General features: G+C 39.2%; 1 protein-coding gene and 1 long non-coding RNA gene across 4 annotated transcripts in view; one reads left to right on the forward strand and one right to left on the reverse strand.

Annotated features, from left to right (window-relative positions):
- Positions 1-17714, forward strand: part of camkk1a (calcium/calmodulin-dependent protein kinase kinase 1, alpha a) — a 57436-nt gene extending 39722 nt beyond the window's left edge. For 2 of the 3 annotated variants that reach the window (XM_086012181.1, XM_086012182.1), the window contains exons 10-17: positions 1291-1490; positions 4081-4134; positions 5183-5256; positions 7523-7610; positions 9387-9515; positions 9927-10030; positions 11953-12000; positions 13540-17714. In XM_086012181.1, the coding sequence (XP_085868307.1) occupies positions 1291-1490; positions 4081-4134; positions 5183-5256; positions 7523-7610; positions 9387-9515; positions 9927-10030; positions 11953-12000; positions 13540-13612 (770 nt within the window). In that variant the 3' untranslated portion in view covers positions 13613-17714. The remainder of the gene's footprint in view (positions 1-1290; positions 1491-4080; positions 4135-5182; positions 5257-7522; positions 7611-9386; positions 9516-9926; positions 10031-11952; positions 12001-13539) is intronic. The other variant, XM_086012183.1, reaches the window with a different exon arrangement.
- LOC147133046 (uncharacterized) lies at positions 5203-8651 on the reverse strand. Its single transcript, XR_015081824.1, has 3 exons — positions 8620-8651; positions 7506-7599; positions 5203-7399 (listed from the first exon to the last, which is right to left on the reverse strand). It is a non-coding gene; the product is annotated as an uncharacterized LOC147133046 (long non-coding RNA).
- Positions 17715-17716: the final 2 nt, after the last annotated feature.

Consider the following 17716-nt stretch of genomic DNA (forward strand, 5'->3'; position numbering starts at 1 on the left):
TCTTAAAAGCCTGTCTTTAAATTCCGTACTTTAGATTTAATGAGTGAGCTCTTCAAAATCTTCAGATTGTATTGAAGTCTCCATTTGAACACATCTTCAAATCCAACTGTTGATTAATGCCCGTAGCAATCAGAATGTATTCAAATGATCTCTTGTTTGTTAGGGGAAACAATTGTATTTTGGATGTTATGATAAGCAGTACAATTCATAAATGGTTGCATGGATGATGCTAATGATGAGTGATTTGATGTAACTTCTTTAATAAGGCGATGGCTTTGTTTGATAATGACACTGGAAGCTATGTGAGTATTGTTATGTTGGACCTGACTATAGTTTTCGATATGGTGAACCACAGTATTCTGTTGCATTGCATTAGTGGTAAAGTTCTGGAGTGGGTTAAATCCTACTTGGCAAGCAGGACATTTTGTGTTAGCCTTTGTTCCTCTGTGTCCCACTCTGCCCCGTTGTCATATGGTTTTCCACAGGGTTGAATTTTGAGACCCCTGTTGTTTTCATTATATTTGCTGCCCCTCCTGGGTTCCATTTTAAGAGAACATGGTATTTCCTTTCACGGCTATGCGCATGACAGTCAGATCTATGTCCCGCTAAGCAGAAACGTTGCCTACTTCTTCTGTCGTTTCTGGAGGAAATTAAAGCCTGGGTGGCATTGAAGTTCTTGAATTTCAATGAAAAAAAGTCCAACGTTGTGATGTTTGATCCAGGTGGCCCTTGTGCATCCCACTCTGTTGATTTAGGCCCCTTGGCGTTTTATCTATAGCCAAGAGTCTCGAACTTGGGTTTTAAATTGGACAGTGTTTTTTTAAATTGAACCTGCAAATTGGTGGTGCTGTTAAATCCATCTTTTTTTTTAATCTTGGGTATTTGGCTAAAGTAAAGATACTCCCTTCACAACAACACTTGGAAACGATAATCCAATCTTTTGTTTAGTCTCGGCTGGTTTACTGAAATGCACTTCATTTTGGAGCCAGCCAGTCCTCCCTCAAGCATTTCTAGTTGGTCCAAAATGCTTCCGCTCGCCTCCTAACTGGAGCTCATAGATGGGAGCACATAACTCCAATACTGGCCTCCCTTCACTAGCTGCCTGTTCACTTATGAGTTCATTTTAAGATTATTTTATTATTTTTAACTCTTTAAATGGGTATGAAGGTTATCCGACTACATCTTGCCAACTATTAAACATGAAGTCATTATCAAAGCCAATCATAGTTTGAGCACGATGTAATTAAGTTTTGCCTGTATGATGTTTAGACCATTAACTTGTCTCCACAGTGCACTACCAGAAAATTGTACACCGTGACATCAAGCCTTCTAATTTGTTACTGGGTGATGACGGCCATGTAAAGATTGCAGATTTTGGAGTGAGCAACCAGTTTGAGGGTAAAGACGCTTTGCTGTCCAGCACAGCTGGTACTCCTGCGTTCATGGCACCAGAGACCCTGTCAGACAAGCGCAAGAGCTTCAGTGGAAAAGTGAGTTGATTTTATGGTGGATGGATGCCTGCATATATAAAACATAACCCATAATCCAAGTTTGGTCTTAAATGAAGTTTTTATTTGGGTATTCTTTAACTGGAAATGAAAAAAAAAGTGGTAAAAGTCTACATGACATTGTGGTGTATTTAAAAAAAAAAAAAAAAAGCTGTATTGCTCCGTTGTGGGCATGAGCATAACCGACTTGATTTACAGCCAATCGAAACGGCTCCTTTCTTTCGCTTTAAGTGTGCTGATAGACCTTGACATGGCAGAAGAATAAATTAATTTGCTTGAGTACTGTGGCAGGTTGAGGCACAAAATATAAGGGATGTTCAATAACGGGTTTTTTTTCAGACAGATGCCAGTACGAGTACTGAACTCTTAAGACCTTTCGTTTCGTTCTGACTGGAGGCAGAACTTTCACTCTGCAATTGAGAATTTAAGTTCATAACAAATCCCCAACTAACGCGGAATTTACGATTCAAGCAAAAGTGCAAAATAAAACTTGACATCTAAGTGCAAAGTAACACAGGTTCAAATGTTATGCGTGACACTACAAAGTTGGCAATACATATTTCCATGCTGTGTAATAACCACATTCAATTTTCTCAGTGTATAAAAGCAGGTAACTGTAAACTAAGTAGATGTATGAAATACTGTACTGGGTAAAGTCATCATCCCACCCAAATTGAGTGAGCAAATAAACATAATATGATGTTGGTAAATGCACGCTAATAATGCACTTTAAGCATTAATATAAACCTTGTAAATATACATAAACTGCATTTAATTGCATCTTAATGGGCATATGCAAGGATAGATGTGGATTAAATTCAAAAGAGAAAAATGCTATCAGCCATGCCAAAATTGAACAAACATGTTGGTAAAACACAGTAGTGATGCACTCTGAGCATTGAATAAGGAAGTCAAGCCAAACATTTTTTTTTTCAAGAATATGTTCTATGCTGGTCCACTAGTTGACACCGGGCTATATGATTAATATGAAATATGAGTTAAGCAGCAAAATCCACTTGTTTTTAGCCATCTCAGGGGGCGGCCATTTGGTCACTTCTGTCGACTGAAAATGACATCACAGGTGCTCAGGACTCAGGTAACGACCAATCGTGGCTCGGCTGTTTTCTGAAGCTGAGCCTTGATTGGTCGTTATCTGAGCCCTGTGAGCAACTGAAATGTCATTTTCAGTGGTATAAAGTTGGCTATAAGATCTGTGAAGTGGGGACTTGGGGACCGCCTTCCACCCAGATCGTAGGTGTCCGTGTATGAGCTCACCCCCAATGGAGCCTTTCCCAGCAGTCTGAGGCAAGACGCTGCATACACCCTTGACCAACCCTCAAAAATTATCATTCACACTCACATTTACAAGCACAGTATGGACAATTGAGTCCACACAAGCACAGTAGAACATGCAAACTCCCTGTAGATGATTTCTTGATGTGGCATGTGTGCTAACCACTTTTCAATGCTTTTGAAGGCGAACTATAAATTCCTTCACTCGATCTACGCTAGCCTGCTGTCATTTCAAAATTCATTCTACACTCCATTTACTCTAGGTAAGCAAAAAGCCTCAAATAAGCATGTTATCCATGTACTGTATTAAAAAATCAAAAATCCTCTCCAGGTTATAATTGTGCACAGTGTTGCAGGGAACAGTTTTATTTGGAGCACATTTTAGAACACAACTTGGAATCCAAACATATAATAGAATGTCCCTCAGTATTGACATTTTTCTGTCAGGAATTCTGTGAAAAATACTTAACAGCGTTTTTTAAATTAAACAACAATGACTTGTAAAGAAGACAGCAAAATGGTCATTAACATGTGGAACAACGTACTTTTATGTTGCATTATCTGTCCTTGCAAAAACCCTTTTGTGGTTTGGTTCTTGGCGTGCTGTCATATACAAAATTTACAACAACGGAATATGACGAGTAATAAAATAAAATAGATGAAAATAAATTGAAATGTAACACTAAGTATAAAAAGGGAATTTAAAAGAAACCAAACAATTACCTCTCAGTATGCTTGCTCAATAACTCCCACTCCCGTAGTCATTGATTTAACCGCACATACACGCACGCACCCCCTCACACACACACACACACACACACACACCCCCACACACACACACACACACTATGAAGCATGAAGTCAAGGATAAATAAAAGTTGTTACATAATACAGCTAAAAATATAAGATAAAACAAAGTGAAGGTCAGTAAGACATTAAACAGGTATAGTTACCCTTTACCAGTCTTTATTTTGTATTGGTCTCAGGAATAATTCTTGTGAGAGGAGATACACAATGTGATTTAAAAGATAACAATTTTTGTAGTTGGCTGCAATTTAGTTCTAATCTGTTGTGCGTGTTATTGATATTTTTCAGATGAAAAATAATCCTTTGAATAAAATCTGATTCTAGATACTTGAACTAGCTACAGCCGTATACTGTCGGGATCCGTTTTATAATTTTACTCACTATTAATCCATCATTTTCTTTGCTGGGGCAGTGTGTTTTTGACAGTTTTTCTAACATCTCATTTTCTGTGTGCAACGTTTTGTTTTTTAAGGCGCTGGATGTTTGGGCCATGGGAGTCACTCTCTACTGTTTCATCTTTGGAAAGGCAAGTTTACGTTTTTACTCTTTGTTTGAGCATTTGGTTGACTTGCTTCAATGAAAATGTTTGTTTTGACTCCAAGAATGTTGATTCCACAGATTTAGATATGAACATCATGACCTGCTCTTAAAAAAGACGTTTTAGCTGTTTTTCATTTGATTGTGTGACCTATCTTATTTATGGCCTAGAAGCATTTTTCCAACATTTACTGTATTGTAATTATTTTTAGTGGTTCTTTTGGCTGCACTGCATTTACAGTAATGTGGATTTCAATTTATTTATTTATTTATTTATTTTTTGTCCAATCAGATTTCTGTCTCTTTATATTGCCGTGTCAATCTGATCTGCCAAGGCCCTTCAAAATCAGCAGTACTGGTTGGCTGTAATTTAAACTATTAGCAATTGGGCTGTTTCTTGAGCCATTCAGATTCCATATTTGTCCTCCCAAGGCTGACGAGCTGGCCATTGATGACGTCAGCATTTTTCCATCCTATTTTTGGTTGTTCATAGCCAGCCAATTTCGACTGGAAAAAAAAAAAAAACATGTCATAGCAATTTGTTCGCATTGATACATTTGATAATCAACATCTCTGGTGAGGGTGACGTTTATTTTTATTAGGTTTTTGTCATGCAATTAAATAAATATTGATTCTGAACTATTCCAGATAGTGTGTGTGTGTGTCAGAGTTGCATGTTGTTAAATTGCATTTTGGGATAGTAGTTTTTATAATTCCAGTGTGGCAGTATTAACTCATTCACTGCCAGACATTTTCAGACCCTCTTTTACCCTAACGTTTGAAAAAATTTGAAAAAAATATGAATAAATTCCTGGGATTGAATGGCAGGACTGTGAAAAGTCAATTCGTCAATGGCAGTGAATGAGTTAAGAGGTGAATCACGTTAGGTAAGTCCTCACTGATTAGCTGGCTACAAAGCACCATCATTTAATGAGTATCAAACAACTCATTACATGCATCTTTGTTACATTTTTCCCTCTAGCAACGGAATAATTGAATCTACCTTTCTTGTGTTGTTTTCCATCCCCTGCCTGCAGTGCCCATTTATTGACGAGTACATATTGGCTTTGCACAATAAAATAAGGACCAAACCTGTGGATTTCCCAGAAATGTAAGTACCCCGTATGGCACCTCCACATCGCCACTCCATTAAAAAGAGACAGGCCAGTTTCCAAATAAGGTCACTATCGTCACCATTTGCCTCTCATTTTATCCGCGTCCCAGACACAAACACGTCAGTGCACTGCCAGCATGTACTAAATGTCACCTGCATGTGATCAAAACAAGCACTGAAAAGGCAAACAGGGACATCAGCAGATTTTGCATACACAAACCTTTCTTTCCTATCTTCTTGGTAACTTTGTATTAAACCTTCTCCCAAACAGGATAACACCACCACCTGATGGTGATTAATGGAGACATCACATTTGTCAGAATTAATTGGTTTGTTATAGCTTAGGTGGACAGCAAATGAGGTTGTACATTGCGTGGCAACATGCAAATATCCTTTCACAAGGAATTACAATTTTGACATTGTGCCGGGTTCAAGTATGTGTGAAACATTGACAACACTTCATTGCGCACATCACTAAAACATTTGAGAGGAACAAAATGTCTACTTAGCTTTCACCGACGTCACATCCCCTCCCCCGCAGTCAGCTTTTGAAGACTCCAATGATGAGACTCCAATGATTTGACTACCGGTAATTGTTCTTTAGATGACAGCTACAATTCTCACAACGCAATCTTGTTCGTTGCAAAATGTCCTTTCAAATGTTCAAATCACCATCTCGCCATGTGAGAGATTAGCACGGGCTGGAGGAAAACTCTACGGCCTGATTTGTGAAGCAATCTTAAGCCTAATGTGCTATTCATTGTCATTAGTTACACGACCCGTAGCAAAGTGGGGTGCTTTAGTTCCTTTTAAAAAAAAATAAAAAATCGGAACATTTGATTGCAATCAAACATGATTACAGAGCTCAGTTTTGTTGAAATGCTTGCAATGCTGTGGTGCTTCCGTTTCGCTTGTTGGAGTCTCTCGCTGTGCAGTGTACATGTTTGTACCATCCATGGGTCATTATGTCGTTCCATTTATTCCCACTCATTTAATTCAGTGGTCAGTCAAGCGTGCGTTGGACTTCTAAATGAGACTGTTAATTGTCACCTCTGTACTTAACTCTGCCTGACTTGCAGTGGATATCGAGTCTACTCACCGCTGTTCAAATGCCAGTTATTTGTGACAGAAAATGAAGACCAACATACATCATTTCAAAACTTTTCCCACCATTAATGTGGCCTATAAACTGTACAACTCAATGTTTTTTGTTTTTTTTTAATCTTTTTTGAGAGTGGAAGTAAAAATATGTTTAAACCTTCTCATAACTGTGATAGACAAACTGGAGGAAATTATGAGCAACTCCAAATACCAGTCAGTATTGGTACAAAACCTTCAAGCTTCTGCTAGAAAGCAAAAAAAACTGTCAGGAAAAGGCTGCAAAATCATATGAAAGCTTTGTGGGGTTTATCAGAAGCACTTTAAATGGTGGCGAGTGTGTGCTGACTCCCATTTAAGATGAGTTTGCATGTGATAAAAAAAAAAAAAAAAGAAAATAGAAAAGATCTTTGCACTGTGTCCGAAATAACCACGACCCAAAAGAAAATGTGTACAATTATTTGTTGTTAAAAACAAATGATTACCCATCCTTTGTTTTAGCATGGCTTGGATTTTAGAATACATCAAATTTAAGTCCGTCCCAAATGACTATGTTTGTATTATGATGTTAATGAGACGTTCAAGATTTACTGTTTGTGATTTTTTTTTTTCCTCGAATGTGAACGGAATATTGTCTTTGGCACATAGAGGTCAGAATAACAGTACAGTGCATGCAGCCATCTGACAATAAGCAAGAGTCAATGGTGAGTCTTGGTGCGTATGGTTTCTATGCGTTGTGTATTAACTAACCTGTGGCAAAATACATCTTCGCATTCAACGTTGTCCCTATCTCGTATGAATCGGGCCTACTGGACCAAGAAATCAGTATCAATCTCTCTTAGCTCCCATTCGTTAGTACAGAAGGGAGTTTGTATGAATAGCTCCTCAAACCATGAATATCAATATAAACGTGGGGGTAACAAAAACAGGGAACTATCCCTCACCTTCATTCTCGTGGTTGGCTTGCACACTGGAAGGGGCAAAAACAAGGACCGTGTACGCCGTTCATAACCATGAAACATTGTAGGTCAAAACCGTCCCCCTGTAATGAAATATTCATGACAGCGACAACAGAAGGAAGCAGGCTGGTGTGCACTGTGGTTCCTAATCAAGTCTCCCCTCCAAAAAGTTGTCTGTAGCGTCATTACCTTGTGTGTCCTTTCAGACCAAAAATCAACGAAGAGTTGAGGACTTTGATCTTGCGAATGTTGGACAAGAACCCAGACACCCGAATCACCATCTCTGAGATCAAGGTAACAGCAGAGAGAAAACAAAATGGGTGAAATTTACTCCACTGGGCTTAGTCACTTGTTGCCTGGGTGGCACGCCACACACTTGAACTATCCAGATTTGCTCAACATGCACCAGGGCATGATGGAACCTGTTAGTCCCAGTGGAGGACTGGGCACAAACGAGCACCAGTGTATGAGAGGGAGGGATATCCAATATCTATAGGATGGCATTCCCTTTCCTATTTGGGTCTCCCTGACGCAATCCAAATTATGTGTGTTCCGTCAGTTAGTCCGTCAGAAGTCCGTTAGTCCACCCCCCCCCACTCCCGCACTAGCTAGCTATCCATCCATTCATCTATCATTTTATTTAGGGTGTACAGTCTGGGATTATTTATTTACTAGACCAAATATCACTTCCATTATCATCTATATTAATAAAATACATCTTATTATTGATACAGATCTTCCACATTTAATATTATACCACACACTATATAGTTTAAGATCCTGTTGGAGTTTTGTAGGTCTCGAGTCCATAAGCCCAATTAGCAATTTACAAAACAACTACTTACTCAATGCGTGTTCGTTTTATCTTTCAAGAAGGTATCCAATATAAATAAAGACTCACACAAATCGATTCAATTTTCTTGTCAGTTTTTTTTACCATCTCTGAAGTTCAGGAATCATACAATGATCAGATCTGGGCAGCTTTTCCACCCTCGCGAATGCTCTCACCCGAGATGGGCGAGGGCAGAAAAGGGGCTCGGTCTAACACGCAGCCCTCACATTTATACTGTCTTCAAAATCTAAAAATAATGTGGGTTGGTCTCCTCCCTGCCTATGGGGCTGATCTTTACCAGCTGGTCCCATGCTCAGATCCCACAAAGAACCCACAAAGAAATAGAAACCTCTCAACCAAGGTTTGCGGGAATATAAAAAGATGAGTCGATTTTGCTTGACTAATAGTACCATATTTACTAAAGAATATGTGGAACAGAGAACATTGGATTAACAACAAATCATAACGCACCTGTGTTGTAGCAAGAGAAGAGTTCTCTCCCCTGCAGCGAGTGAGAGAGTACACAAATGAGGCAAAATCTTTGACGAATCTTACATAGTTCAGCATCACTTTTACAAAACAAAACCAACTATAAAAGTTATATACAGACTCATAGTAGGTAAACAACTTTTACACTCGCTATCCTAAAATATTGGAGGGAGCATTTCAACACGTCTTACCCGTACAGAAGCTGTCCCTGCTTTGCCGGGAAAGCGCAGCTACAGCAAGTACTTCTAAGTGCCCCTATGTGCTTCATCTACAAACGCCCCCCTTGCTACAACAGGCAACGCAGAACCAACAAACATCCACAAAAGGGCCAATGTCCATCAATAATACAGTACACAGAAACAACCCCTAAATTATTCAAACGGAACATGTCGAGTTTTGTGAATGTTCACAAAACCAATTTGGCAAAATATAAAACAAAATATTTACCGGGCTACACTTAACTTGACTTAAAGCTCTTGAAAGGCAGCCCACTAATAGATTCCGATAACTGAATTTTGTTTTTGTAATCCTGACTCGCCTAGATTGAACAGTTTCTTGCTTGGCTCATGTACCCCGTTCATTCAATTTGGTTGAGTAATTTTCGCAAAGTACTGCCAACCAAACAACATTACGCAATGTGCGCTTGGTGCTTGCCAAGCACTGCTTGCTAATTACCTAATTGGATAGCGGTTTGCTTTTTGCTGAATGATCACAACATATGTTGCGCTTCTAACTGTATGTGTGTTTAGGTGGACCAATGGGTGACTCAGGGTGGCACTGACCCCCTGCCGCTGGAGGAGGAGCACTGCTCTGCGGTGGAGGTGACTGAAGAGGACATCAAGAACTCAGTCAAGTTTGTTCCCAGCCTCTCTGCTGTAGTAAGTAACTGGAAATGTACTCTCTTTTCATCACGCTGTCTCCTTTCATGGGATATTTAACTCATTCACTGCCAGGCATTTTCAGACCCTCTTTTACCCTAACGTTTGAAAACAAATGGAAAAAATATCAATAAATTCCTGGGATTGAATGGCTGGACTGTGAAAAAACAAGTAAATTCGTCAATGGCAGTGAATGAGTTTATTGAAAAAAAAATTGGCAATTCAAATAGTATTTACAGTTTATTCTCCCCTGGGTTAAAGTGTAAAATAATCTTCTAGATCATTTGAACCTTATTTGTGAATGAATATGAAATCAATTTTGTTTTGTCCCGTACTGTTCCCGCTGCCAACACTACAATGCAAAACAAGCCGAAAGTGCAGGTTTAATACCGTTCTTTTTGTGAATTTCAGATCTTGGTAAAAGCCATGTTGAGGAAACGCTCCTTCAGTAATCCGTTTGAGTGTCCGAGCCGGAGGGAGGAGAGGTCCATGTCGGCACCCAGCAGCCTGCTCATGTAAGTCCAGACATTAGACTTGTCCAGGTCTCTTCACTACGCTTAGCTATTTTGTTCATAAAGAGCACAAAGGTCCGATGTTTGTCCAAAATTGAAGGTTGCTCGCGGTTAAGGCTCTTGTCGCTGCTTCCCTCCTGTCTTCTCTTTCTATTCTATTAGACGAGCTAGCATCACTGCTGCAGCTTTAGCTGCTGCTTTGTCTTGTCACCATAGCGCCATAATTCATCCTATATTTGTATGCAGTGGCGCTGTACAGCTCTTGTTAGGGTTTCTTTGTGCGTTGGTGTCAGACATCAGTGATGAAGAAGGATTGGGTGAATAATGCCATCACGCAGACCCACTGGGTAATGTTGCATGACATGCTGGAATGCTTTTGAAACAGCAGTAGCGGGGTACCTGTAATGAACAACTGCTATGAAAGCTGGCTTGATGCATCCGCGGGGTCCGCGCGATTCCACGCGATGAAATTACGTCATTTCGTCAACCACGCACCTCCGCACGGTGTCCTCATTGCCCACATTTTCGCACCGCACGCCTACAAATTTTTGATGTAATTAGGAAATAAAAAAACTGGTGAAAAAAAGTTACATTTGTGTATTTACTCATTAATGATGAATCACTACCTAATCAACATTCAGAAAAACATGTAAACAATTTTTTTTCTATATTTTATGTTGTGTATGAGCACAAACCAGAATCAGCTGTTCTTAGGACCCATTACCAGGGCAAATTCCACTATTCCCTCCACTGTGCAGGAAATAAGATTGTTGTTAACATGGATCACAGCTGCATTGGTGGTATTCTTTTTTTTTTTTTTTTTTTTTTTTTACTTTTTTTTTTGATAATTGCTAGAATGGTCGTAGAAGTCCCTGAATACAGCGACAATATCTTTAAGTTGGAAACATTGAAGACAAGTCACTCCTTTTCTTTGCATGCCCTGTTGACACGCATGCACATTAGAATAAAAGCAATATATACTTGACATTTTATCTTGACTTCATTAAAGTTGCAGAGACTATGAAAGGTCTGGATGTGGCCTGCGGGCCCAACTTTCCCCACATCTGCTGTAACTCTTTGAAGGGGAAGTCAACCCAAACATATTTATTTATTTTTAGGCCCACTAGTTGAAACAAGGCAATATGACTAATGTGAAATATGAGTAGCAGCAAAATCCACCCGTTTTTAGCCCTCCATTTTGTCACTTATGTTGACTGAAAATGACATCGCAGACCCTCACGGTTCAGTTAAAGACCAATCAAGGCTCACCTGTTTTCTGAAGCTGAGCTATGATTGGTCGTTATCTGAGCCCTGAGGGTGTGTGATGTCATTTTCAGTCGACACAAGTGACAAAATGGCTGCCCCCCCAGAAATGGCTAAAAACGAGTGGATTAACTCTTATTCCACAAACGCAATATTTATCAGAATGCCTTGTTTCAACAAGTGGGCCTGCATAGAAGATATTCTTGAAAAAAATGTGTTTGGGTTGACTTCCGCTTTAAGGTCATCCATGAGGTCTGTGGGTCAGGGAAAAAAAATCTGGTTCTCATTTGAGAACCACACCAAAATTTTCATCTGCACCCCTGTATGTTTGTATAGAGTTATAAGAAACCATTTAAATGATGGTGAGCAAATGCAAAGATGCCTTTCAGCAAATATGGCTCTCCGCATTCAGACAATAATGTAAAGCCCATCCAGGTTGACTGATGATTCATCACTGATTGTTCTTCTTTTCCTATAGATACACTTAAATAGTCAACTTTAAAAATGGTTGAATGATAAATAATTAAAAAGCAGCACACCATAGCAGCAGCAGCAGTTCCAGAGGGTGTCGGTGGTTGCCTCCACCAGCCGCCATTTTTTGCAGCTTCTGAGGTTTTTTTGTTCACAAATGGCTCTCCGTCTTTTCTCCCACTTTGCTGCAGGGACTCTTGGCCTTTCCGGCCATCTTTAAAACTGCACCCATCACTCAGGTAACATGTGCCATATACACTCACCAGACACATCGTTTGGTACACCTGCAAATATGAATGAGATCCACAACAAGAGCTGCATTGTGTATTCTGCTTTTAGAAAGACAACTGGAATAAGAGCAGTCAACAAATATCCCAAACTATTATAAAAGAAAAAAATATATGTGTCTATCTGTATGTTAGTTAGGAGGCTATTCATGAAAAATGCCCTTTTTGATTTTATGAATGGATGTTGCCATTTTGATTCTGTTTTCAATTTGCTCCTAAAAAAAAAAAAAAAGAAAGTCATCTAATTAGTAACATAACACTAACGAACCAGCCAACAAACAGCGATCAAAACATAAACTCTCACCTGGCGCATTTTGCCCTTGGCTGAGCTGATATGCTCAGTGGTGCGTGATGATGTCAGAGTGGCATTAATTCAACAATGTGTTTATTATTGTTGCTGGAGTTTACCGTGATGCAAAACCACTCAGCATTCCCCTCAGGGGGATTTCTAATATTTTTGTCACCTATTTAGTCATGACTAAGTCACATGACAGCAATAGCACAAAAACAGCTCTCAGTATTACGCAATACACCCTAACAAACATACCGTAACACCTCTCTGAGTGTCATGCAATACATAAGCATTGAAAGCATTTCTTTATTCTTTCTGGTAGAAATGGGTCAAAATCGGCACTTACATGAATATTTTCAGTTGCTTTTTAATGGGCAGAACTATATATACAGGTGCATCTCAATACATTTGAATATTTAAGAAGATGTTATTTATTCCAGTAGTTGAATTCATTTGTTGATGATTCTAGCTTGGAATACAGTACTACATGAGAAACCATCAAAATCATCGTAAAAATGGAAATGAAGTAGGAACTAGCCATCTAAAAGTATTTTAAAAGTGTGGAATGAATCCGTGTAATAAGTTTCATTTTTTAAATTGAAATTCCAATCAAGACACATTTCTTCTATGATATTGCATATGTCCTAACTGGATGAAATTCCCTTAAAGCGGAAGTCAACCCGAACATATATTTTTCAGGAATATTTTCCCAGCAGGCCCACTAGTTGAAACGCGGAATTCAGATAAATTTAGTTAATACTTTAAGTTAAGCAGCAAAATGCACTCGTTTTTAGCCATCTCCGAGGGCGGCCATTTTGACTGAAAATGACATCACAACTGCTCACAACAACCAATCACGGCTCAGATTCAGAAAACAGGTCAGCCAGCAGACAGCCTTTAGTATTGAGCTCATTAGATTGTGCGGGTGTACCTAATGTTGTGGCAGGTGAATGTAGTCTGTCCAACATCCACTGCACCAGCCTCCGCTTGCCTCGTTCTTGAAGCGATTCAGCTGCTCCTTTCCCACTTTCTTTGTCATCTTCCTGCTGCCGCCGCCGCTGCTGTCATTGAATGGCGCCAGATGTCGTCCTTGTTTATTTAATGCTCATCCCTGACGGACGTCTTCCACCGGTTCCATTTAGAGTGAGCTACAGTTGTCATTCTTATTTCTTCCTTCTCTTGAATGTTTTTTTTTACAGAAAGAGCAGTACAGGTGATGGGCCCAGGGAAGGAGAGCTGGAGGACCTGCACGAAGATGAACCCTCTTCTTGAGTTTGGAACTTTTTTTTTTTTTTGTGAAACTTCTCTTCCCCTTCCTTTGCTTCAACCAGTGCGCTTGCCACTTTGTGTTTTACACAGCAAACAGGCATGGAAGTTTGTTTCTTTTTATACTTGCTTTTGTTTGCACTTCCTGTTGACCTCAGAGTGACACTACCCCATCCTCTTTTTTTAACTCCGGTTTTACCAATTTTCTCTTTTTATGTTGCCCTGTTGTGGGGAAAAGTCAAAGACTGGACCTTGGCTTCTAGTTGGACACCATGTGGATTGTGTATTTTCTTAGAGTAACTTACTACAGTACAGGACTTTTAATTTGTAACCAATGATGGGTTATTTTTTTATTGTACATAGATGTCTGACGGTCTTATCGGGGTTATTCCCACATTCCTCGCACCGCATGCACCGTATTGTTTACTCATTTCTATGTTGCCTTCACTGCCCTGAAGCCTGTGTGATTTCTTCCACGACACACTTCTAAGTGATCACATCGAAAGCAGAGCTTCGCTTGAGCACAAGTTTTCGCCCTTGAGCAGACCAACGGGTCATTATATGACAAGAGTCTTGTAAAATGTTCTTTTAACCTACTCCAGATTTAGTATTTGGACAATGACAAGAGTTTCGTATGATTTTGCCGTCATGCACCACCATCACTGATTTGAAATGAAACAATCAAGTTGTGATTGAGGTGGAGACTTGCACAAAAATATTCCATTTGCCATTTAGGAATTACAGCCCATTTTTGATGAGTACCTCAATTTGCATTCTAATGCTTGAATGGAAATCATTTGCAGTTAATGAGTGCTTGAGGTCTGGAGGCCATAAAGCATCATCATATTCAGATTGTCCTCCCTTGAGATACTTCACCTTGTTTTCGCTTGATGCTCGTTTGTTTGTCTTTCTGTCTTTAGTTAGTCAAAAGCATGACACGAATTTGCCTTCAGAATGTCTGGATTTCAGTATTTTTTTTATAGTTTTATCAATTTCATAGCATTAGTGTGAACGTCAGCATAGAATCAAGCCCTGTACAGTCAAATTCAAATTCATGGGTTCACTTTTAGTTGTTTTTGTGCTGTGGCCTAACTTATGTCTAACAATAAAATATTGCTTTGGCAAAGGAACTATGTCGAAGTCAGTTGAGGAGCTTCATGTAGTGCTCTGCTGACATCTTGGCGCCAAGGAACTATGTTTAACTCATTCGCTGCCATTAACAAATTTATTTGTCTTTTCAACAGTCCAGCCATTCGATACAAGGAACTTATTTATATATTCTTTTAATTTTTTCAAACATTAGGGTAAAAAAGCATTTGAGAATGTCTGGCTGTGAGTGAGTTTTAAGTAAGTTGAGGAGCTTCATGTGGTGCTTTGCCACATCTTGAGGCACTTTAAAGGCAATTCTAAACCATTTTAGGTTGGTTTCCATTACTGGATCATCAGATACAAGTTGACCTTGGTTTCATTTTCGTAAAGAATCAGATTCTTGCCTGCACGCAAACGTCACTATTCTGTTTGCATTCATGAAGGTGTTTCTTGATTGTAGATTGTGACAATGATACAGTGACCTTCTCCAATTCAGATATCTCCTGTCTGCTTCCGGGTCTTTTATTGTTGACCTCACCAGTGCTTAATTTGAAAGATTGTACTCAACTGTTGTTTGTTTGTTTGTTTTTGCAGCATAATGATGGCACCCTGGCTCGAACGTTTTAACCCCAGACAATTCAGTTACTCTACTTAAAATGGCTGTAAGTCCTAAATGATATTCTTTACTTTTGTGTTTTATTTCAAATCGATTCTGGTGGTGTTGAAAGACAAAATCGCTCAACTCTAGCTGAATCATCACATTTAAAAGATTAAATTGTCGATTTCCTGCTGACATTCAGGGAGATCACATTTTCCACTTTGGATTCTGATGATGACGGTTGTTTTTATTTTTCCTATGGGACTCAACAAAAATTATTTACCATGTTTTTATTGGCCGCTTGCTGCAAAAGAGAGCTCCCTTGAGTCGCACTGACAAGGTGCATTTCAATGTCATGATTAGGCCTAGTCTGGCAAGAACAGCACTCTGCCTCCACTACTGTGCTCTCCCTCGTGTGGCTGATTAGAAATGGAAAGTCCTGCACTTTTGCATGGCCTCTCCCTCAGGGTCCTCCGGTAAAAGATGACGAGGGAGCATTGCTCCGATGGACATTGGAGGGTGTTATACATACTGCTCATTAAGCCTGTGCACTTTGAAAGACTTCACGGAATCATGAATGCTGCTGACAGCCTGACCGCTACTGCATCAAGGGAAAATGTTACTTTAGATTTTCAAGTATTGACAAAGGAGCTATTTAATATGTATATCTTAATGTGCAATTATCAAAAATGTGTCAGCATTAAACAGCAGAAGTGCTGTTGTTTTGTACAGGTTTTTTTTTTTTTTTGCTGTATCTTGAAGTACTGATGAGGGGAACTCTCAATGAAGGGCTTTTTTTGTATGCAAAACAGTCAATGTGAATAGTTTTTTTTTTTTTTTCTTACATGTCTGTGTTTGTGCAGCTGACTTTTTGTCCAAACACTCAGGCTCTCGTGTAGCGTGCTCATGTCGTCAACCTTCAAAGGTAACCCACTGCTTGCACTTTACATTCATCGATTAACTGTAGATATGTGACATTTACATGAAAGATCTGCTTCATCCGCAATACATCTGCAAGACTACTCGCCATAATGTGTAACCCCTTTAAAAAGACAATAGATGCTTTACTCCTGGTTGGACATTTGCTTTTAACAGTTGTGTGCTAATATTTAAAGGTTTTCAATTATAATTTCTTTCACATACCTGATGTGCATAAGTTCTGAACTTCTCATTCTTCTGTGAAGCATGTTTCAGTAAACCTCTGTCAGTCAGTATATGCAAGAAGAAGCCCTAAGGAAGGTCAACTTGTAATTATCTACCCTTCTGAGCTATTCTGCAGCTCCAACATATATAAATAAATACCCTACATGTTTGCTTTTCTGTGCATCCTTAAAGTTGCGTGAATGCAACTGTTGTGCATGTTATTCACGATTTATACCCAGCAGGATATTCACGACGCATACAGTTAATATATTCTTACATGGAAAATATCAAACGTGTACTTGGTATTGCGAAAACAGTGCTGTCGAAAGTGAAAAGATGAAAATGGATGCCGCACTTGCTGCGCTGGAAATGATTTGAGATAAACCAAAATGTAGGAATATGAGTTCGCTGCTGTGTATTTTGCTGTCCTATTACATGTCGAAGGTCTGTGTTGCGTTGTTTTGTACATTCCTGCATGTGCAGTGCTTAACACGTTCGTTAGACCACGTTCGTTAGACCACCTGTCAGAAAAAAATTCAATTTCATGTGGATGTTTTTAGAGTTTTGAACAAGAATAAAGGATTTTAAACTGTATTCATGAGCAACGCATTGTACGAGTGGTTAGCATGTCCGCCTCACAGCCGAGAGGTCCCTGATTTGAAAAACGTGCATGTTAGTTTTATTGGAGACTGTAAATTGTCCACTGGTGTAAATGTGTGAATGGGTGGCCTGCAAATGGCTGACGGATTGGGAAGTTGGGTAGATTGAAAGGCTCCACTTCAGACGTGACCCTGATGAAAACAAGCAGGAAATGTATGAATGGAAACCGAAATCTCTTTTTTGACACCTACATTAGGTCCTGCCGACGAGGCTTTTTGAGAAGTCCGAAATTAATCAAGCGTAAACTTCAACCACTAAAACAGTTATTTCTGGTTCAGCAAATCAATTACATTATCTCAATCAAGAAATAAAAATGTGCATAAGATATATTGTGTAAAACAGTTAATTATTTGCAAATTTGTGGATGACAATTATCCTTTTTTTTTTCAAGGGCTTCTAACTGAAGAATGATTTTTGTAGCAGGGTGCTGGCCCGGTCTAATACATTTGTTCAGCACTGTACGTATGTTGCTTGGATATAAACAGAAGAATGCCACACTCATGCGGTCGCATTGTAAATATGTACTTTATACAGTATATATATGTAAACAACGGTATTTTTGCATGCCTTTTGTACACCCTTCATTTAAAAGACAATAAAAATGAAACAGAATCCAAAGT

This window comes from Filicampus tigris, chromosome 17 (genome assembly GCF_054856515.1).
Source record: "Filicampus tigris isolate MCC_2025a chromosome 17, RoL_Ftig_1.0, whole genome shotgun sequence".
NCBI lineage: Eukaryota > Metazoa > Chordata > Actinopteri > Syngnathiformes > Syngnathidae > Filicampus > Filicampus tigris.